The sequence below is a fragment of the Lynx canadensis genome, chromosome E1 (genome assembly GCF_007474595.2).
Source record: "Lynx canadensis isolate LIC74 chromosome E1, mLynCan4.pri.v2, whole genome shotgun sequence".
NCBI lineage: Eukaryota > Metazoa > Chordata > Mammalia > Carnivora > Felidae > Lynx > Lynx canadensis.
The window spans coordinates 43997322-44004664 of NC_044316.2; the positions used below are offsets into that span (position 1 = coordinate 43997322).

General features: G+C 38.7%; 1 protein-coding gene across 1 annotated transcript in view; it reads left to right on the forward strand.

Annotated features, from left to right (window-relative positions):
* EFCAB13 (EF-hand calcium binding domain 13) overlaps window positions 1–5825 on the forward strand; it is a 111386-nt gene extending 105561 nt beyond the window's left edge. Inside the window, 1 exon segment of the mRNA XM_032591226.2 lies at window positions 5677–5825. Coding sequence (XP_032447117.1) covers window positions 5677–5825 — 149 coding nt within the window.
* The last annotated feature ends 1518 nt before the right edge of the window (window positions 5826–7343 follow it).

Sequence of the window (7343 nt, forward strand, 5' to 3'; positions counted from 1 at the left end):
GAAGTATTATGTAGCTGTAGGCATAATGGTTGACCAGTTACATATGTCTACTTGAAAGGCACAGTAGTTAAGAGCATGGGCTTTGGAAATATCATGCCTGGATTTGAATCCTGGCCCTGCCACTTAATACCAGTATGTTCTTTAGTAAATCACTTAATCTCACAAACCTCGGGGTGCCTGGGTGGCTTAGTTGGTTAAGCGCCCAACTTCAGCTCAGGTCATGATTTCGCGGTTAGTGAGTTTGAGCCCCACGTTGGAGTCTGTGCTGACAACTCAGAACCCGGAGCCTGCTTCAGATTCTGCATCTTTGTCTCTCTCTGACCCTTCCCTGCTCATGGTCTGTCTGTCTGTCTCTCTCTCTCTCTCAATAATATATAAACATTAAAAAAAAAATTTTTTAAATCTCACTAACCTCAATTCCTTCATCTGAAAAATGGGGATAATAATGCCTATCTTGGAATTATTATAGGTAATAATAGACTTAAATAGGTAAAGTGGAAGTACTCAGAAGAGTCTCCAGCACTTAGTGTTCAGTAACTGCTAGCTGTTATAATACACAATGGTTTTTAAAACTACTAGTAGCTGATCAAAAAGGATTTAAATAATATAACAGAAAGTGAATTTAGAATAATAGTCATAAAATTAATCGCTGGGCTGGAAAACAGTATACAGGACAGCAGAGAATCTCTTGCTACAGAGATCAAGGGACTAAGGAACAGTCACGAGGAGCTGAAAAACGCTTTAAAGGAAATGCAAAACAAAATGCAAACCACCACAGCTCGGATGGAAGAGGCAGAGGAGAGAATAGGTGAACTAGAAGATAAAGTTATGGAAAAAGAGGAAGCTGAGAAAAAGAGAGATAAAAAAAATCCAGGAGTATGAGGGGAAAATTAGAGAACTAAGTGATACACTAAAAAGAAATAATATACGCATAATTGGTATCCCAGAGGAGGAAGAGAGAGGGAAAGGTGCTGAAGGGGTACTTGAAGAAATCATAGCTGAGAACTTCCCAGATCTGGGGAAGGAAAAAGGCATTGAAATCCAAGAGGCACAGAGAACTCCCTTCAGACGTAACTTGAATCGATCTTCTGCACGACATATCATAGTGAAACTGGCAAAATACAAGGATAAAGAGAAAATTCTGAAAGCAGCAAGGGGTAAACGTGCCCTCACATATAAAGGGAGACCTATAAGACTCGTGACTGATCTCTCTTTTGAAACTTGGCAGGCCAGAAAGAATTGGCACGAGATTTTCAGGGTGCTAGACAGCAAAAATATGCAGCCGAGAATCCTTTATCCAGCAAGTCTGTCATTTAGAATAGAAGGAGAGATAAAGGTCTTCCCAAACAAACAAAAACTGAAGGAATTTGTCACCACTAAACCAGCCCTACAAGAGATCCTAAGGGGGACCCTGTGAGACAAAGTACCAGAGACATCACTACAAGCATAAAACATACAGACATCACAATGACTCTAAACCCGTATCTTTCTATAATAACACTGAATGTAAACGGATTAAATGCGCCAACCAAAAGACATAGGGTATCAGAATGGATAAAAAAAACAAGACCCATCTATTTGCTGTCTACAAGAGACTCATTTTAGACCTGAGGACACCTTTAGATTCAGAGTGAGGGGATGGAGAACTATTTATCATGCTACTGGAAGCCAGAAGAAAGCTGGAGTAGCCATACTTATATCAGACAAACTAGACTTTAAATTAAAGGCTGTAACAAGAGATGAAGAAGGACATTATATAATAGTTACAGGGTCTATCCATCAGGAAGAGCTAACAATTATAAATGTCTATGCGCCGAATACCGGAGCCCCCAAGTATATAAAACAATTACTCATAAACAGAAGCAACCTTATTGATAAGAATGTGGTAATTGCAGGGGACTTTAACACCCCACTTACAGAAATGGATAGATCATCTAGACACACAGTCAATAAAGAAACAAGGGCCCTGAATGAGACATTGGATCAGATGGACTTGACAGATATATTTAGAACTCTGCATCCCAAAGCAACAGAATATACTTTCTTCTCGAGTGCACATGGAACATTCTCCAAGATAGATCATATACTGGGTCACAAAACAGCCCTTCATAAGTTTACAAGAATTGAAATTATACCATGCATACTTTCAGACCACAATGCTATGAAGCTTGAAATCAACCACAGGAAAAAGTCTGGAAAACCTCCAAAAGCATGGAGGTTAAAGAACACCCTACTAACGAATGAGTGGGTCAACCAGGCAATTAGAGAAGAAATCAAAAAATATATGGAAACAAACGAAAATGAAAATACAACAATCCAAACGCTTTGGGACGCAGCGAAGGCAGTCCTGAGAGGAAAATACATTGCAATCCAGGCCTATCTCAAGAAACAAGAAAAATCCCAAATACAAAATCTAACAGCACACCTAAAGGAAATAGAAGCAGAACAGCAAAGGCAGCCTAAACCCAGCAGAAGAAGAGAAATAATAAAGATCAGAGCAGAAATAAACAATATAGAATCTAAAAAAACTGTAGAGCAGATCAACGAAACCAAGAGTTGGTTTTTTGAAAAAATAAACAAAATTGACAAACCTCTAGCCAGGCTTCTCAAAAAGAAAAGGGAGATGACCCAAATAGATAAAATCATGAATGAAAATGGAATTATTACAACCAATCCCTCAGAGATACAAACAATTATCAGGGAATACTATGAAAAATTATATGCCAACAAATTGGACAATCTGGAAGAAATGGACACATTCCTGAACACCCACACTCTTCCAAAACTCAATCAGGAGGAAATAGAAAGCTTGAACAGACCCATAACCAGCGAAGAAATTGAATCGGTTATCAAAAATCTCCCAACAAATAAGAGTCCAGGACCAGATGGCTTCCCAGGGGAGTTCTACCAGACATTTAAAGCAGAGATAATACCTATCCTTCTCAAGCTATTCCAAGAAATAGAAAGGGAAGGAAAACTTCCAGACTCATTCTATGAAGCCAGTATTACTTTGATTCCTAAACCAGACAGAGACCCAGTAAAAAAAGAGAACTACAGGCCAATATCCCTGATGAATATGGATGCAAAAATTCTCAATAAGATACTAGCAAATCGAATTCAACAGCATATAAAAAGAATTATTCACCATGATCAAGTGGGATTCATTCCTGGGATGCAGGGCTGGTTCAACATTCGCAAATCAATCAACGTGATACATCACATTAACAAAAAAAAAGAGAAGAACCATATGATCCTGTCAATCGATGCAGAAAAGGCCTTTGACAAAATCCAGCACCCTTTCTTAATAAAAACCCTTGAGAAAGTCGGGATAGAAGGAACATACTTAAAGATCATAAAAGCCATTTATGAAAAGCCCACAGCTAACATCATCCTCAACGGGGAAAAACTGAGAGCTTTTTCCCTGAGATCAGGAACACGACAGGGATGCCCACTCTCACCGCTGTTGTTTAACATAGTGCTGGAAGTTCTAGCATCAGCAATCAGACAACAAAAGGAAATCAAAGGCATCAAAATTGGCAAAGATGAAGTCAAGCTTTCGCTTTTTGCAGATGACATGATATTATACATGGAAAATCCGATAGACTCCACCAAAAGTCTGCTAGAACTGATACATGAATTCAGCAAAGTTGCAGGATACAAAATCAATGTCCAGAAATCAGTTGCATTCTTATACACTAACAATGAAGCAACAGAAAGACAAATAAAGAAAATGATCCCATTCACAATTGCACCAAGAAGCATAAAATACCTAGGAATAAATCTAACCAAAGATGTAAAGGATCTGTATGCTGAAAACTATAGAAAGCTTATGAAGGTAATTGAAGAAGACTTAAAGAAATGGAAAGACATTCCCTGCTCATGGATTGGAAAAATAAATATTGTCAAAATGTCAATACTACCCAAAGCTATCTACACATTCAATGCAATCCCAATCAAAATTGCACCAGCATTCTTCTCGAAATTAGAACAAGCAATCCTAAAATTCATATGGAACCACAAAAGGCCCCGAATAGCCAAAGGAATTTTGAAGAAGAAGACCAAAGCAGGAGGCATCACAATCCCAGACTTTAGCCTCTACTACAAAGCTGTCATCATCAAGACAGCATGGTATTGGCACAAAAACAGACACACAGACCAATGGAATAGAATAGAAACCCCAGAACTAGACCCACAAACGTATGGCCAACTCATCTTTGACAAAGCAGGAAAGAACATCCAATGGAAAAAAGACAGCCTCTTTAACAAATGGTGCTGGGAGAACTGGACAGCAACATGCAGAAGGTTGAAACTAGACCACTTTCTCACACCATTTACAAAAATAAACTCAAAATGGATAAAGGACCTAAATGTGAGACAGGAAACCATCAAAACCTTAGAGGAGAAAGCAGGAAAAGATCTCTCTGACCTCAGCCGTAGCAATCTCTTACTCGACACATCCCCAAAGGCAAGGGAATTAAAAGCAAAAGTGAATTACTGGGACCTTATGAAGATAAAAAGCTTCTGCACAGCAAAGGAAACAACCAACAAAACTAAAAGGCAACCAACGGAATGGGAAAAGATATTTGCAAATGACATATCGGACAAAGGGCTAGTATCTAAAATCTATAAAGAGCTCACCAAACTCCACACCCGAAAAACAAATAACCCAGTGAAGAAATGGGCAGAAAACATGAATAGACACTTCTCTAAAGAAGACATCCAGATGGCCAACAGGCACATGAAAAGATGTTCAGCGTCGCTCCTTATCAGGGAAATACAAATCAAAACCACACTCAGGTATCACCTCACGCCAGTCAGAGTGGCCAAAATGAACAAATCAGGAGACTATAGATGCTGGAGAGGATGTGGAGAAACGGGAACCCTCTTGCACTGTTGGTGGGAATGCAAATTGGTGCAGCCGCTCTGGAAAGCAGTGTGGAGGTTCCTCAGAAAATTAAAAATAGACCTACCCTATGACCCAGCAATAGCACTGCTAGGAATTTATCCAAGGGATACAGGAGTACTGATGCATAGGGGCACTTGTACCCCAATGTTCATAGCAGCACTCTCAACAATAGCCAAATTATGGAAAGAGCCTAAATGTCCATCAACTGATGAATGGATAAAGAAATTGTGGTATATATACACAATGGAGTACTATGTGGCAATGAGAAAAAATGAAATATGGCCCTTTGTAGCAACGTGGATGGAACTGGAGAGTGTAATGCTAAGTGAAATAAGCCATACAGAGAAAGACAGATACCATATGGTTTCACTCTTATGTGGATCCTGAGAAACTTAACAGGAACCCATGGGGGAGGGGAAGGAAAAAAAAAAAAAAAAAGAGGTTAGAGTGGGAGAGAGCCAAAGCATAAGAGACTGTTAAAAACTGAGAACAAACTGAGGGTTGATGGGGGGTGGGAGGGAGGGGAGGGTGGGTGATGGGTATTGAGGAGGGCACCTTTTGGGATGAGCACTGGGTGTTGTATGGAAACCAATTTGTCAATAAATTTCATAAAAAAAAAAAAAAACTTCAAAACCAAAAAAAAAAAAAATAAAACTACTAGTAATTTCATGTAAACTTCTTTTATGCAACTCAAGCCCATTAAGTGAAAGTGAACAGTGTACTCTTATTTCTGCTGTTGAAGCATGTTTTTGCTCTTTTTTTTTTCTCAGTTACACAGCTACTCTTAGTTACTGTTCAAATTCTCCAGAATGATCTGATTGATGTCTCTGACCTCAAGGCATTATTGATGAACAATGACTTTCATGCAGCTAATGTTTTACTTGATGAAGTATTAAGACATGGACCTGAACACGGTTAGTAGTCTGAATGCATCTAGTTGTAAAGGCCATCATCTACCAGTGGGGATGGGAGATGTACGGATGGGGTATACAGCAATGGAGGGCACCCTGGGGGGGGCTGCAGTGAGATGACTGGTGAGCACCAGTGCCACCATAGTGTGCCAAGCCTGAGCTCTGTGAGACTGAACAGATGGGTGAGTCTGGGCCTACTTTATCCCTGTGGGTGGTGGTACTTGGGAGATGAGGTCACTTTGTGAACTGACTGGCATGGGCAGTATTCAACCAGAATGCCATGCACAGAGTACAACAGAGTCTGTGAGGCCCTTCGCCACGTGTTAACCCTTTGGAAGGTAAACTATGCTGATATCCAGGAATACCTCAGGGGGTGTTGCCTGTGGCATTGGCTCAGGGAAGCAGATGTTTATAAATGTACAACATAACTGCATTATTTTAATGACTGGTATTGTTGAATATCATTTTTGCTACGTTTTCAAAAGAGTTGGGGAATATTCTTTACTTTCCTATTCTCTGTAAGAGATTTTTTCTTCCTCAAATGTTAAGCAGAACTCACAGGTGAAGCCTTATGGGCCTAGAGTTTATTTATGGAAAAATTCTGTATTATTGATTTAATTTCTTAAATTGTATGGTATTACCAAGAAAATATTCTATTTTCCTGTCAATTTTGGCAGGCTGTGTCTTTATAGGAATTTGTCCATTTCATCTGACTTTTCAAATGTATTGGATAAAGTTGTCCTTGACATCTGCTTTTTATCTTTTTTGATTTCTGCTTCATCTGTAATGATACCTTCATTTTCATCCTCAATATTAGTGACTTAGAGCTTTTTTTTCCCCCACTCCACCTCCACAGAGTTTTTCTTTTCCTTTTTGTAAAATTGAGATATAATGGGCATATAATAACATTATGTAAGTTTAGCGTGTCCAATGTGTTGATTTGATACATTTATATATTGCAATATAATTATCACTGTAATGTTATCTAACACCTCTATCACATCACGTAATTATCACAATTTCTTTTTTTGTGGTGAGAACATTTAAGATCTAGTCTCTTGGCAACTTTCAATTATGTAATACAGTATTAGATCAGCACAGCATTAGATTTCCAGAATTTATTCATTTTAACTGCAAATTTGTACTTTTTAACAGTATCTGCCCAATTCACCCCACCCCCTAAGTCCTTGGTAACCACCATTCTACTCTCTTTCTATGAGATCGGCTTTTTTAGATTCCACATATTAGTGATATATACAACATTTGTCTTTGGCTTATCTCCTCTAAGCATAAGGACTTCAAGATCCTACCATGTTGTTGCAAATGACAGGATTTCTCTCTTTCTCATGGCTGAAAAATATTCTGTTGTATATTTTCACACTACCTCTGTTTATTCATCTGTTGATGAGCACTTAGATTGTTTCCATATTTTAGCTATTGTGAATAATGCTACAATAGACACAGGAGTATGTCTTCAAGATCCTGTTTTCGTTTCCTTTGAATATACACTTATAAGGGGAATTGAT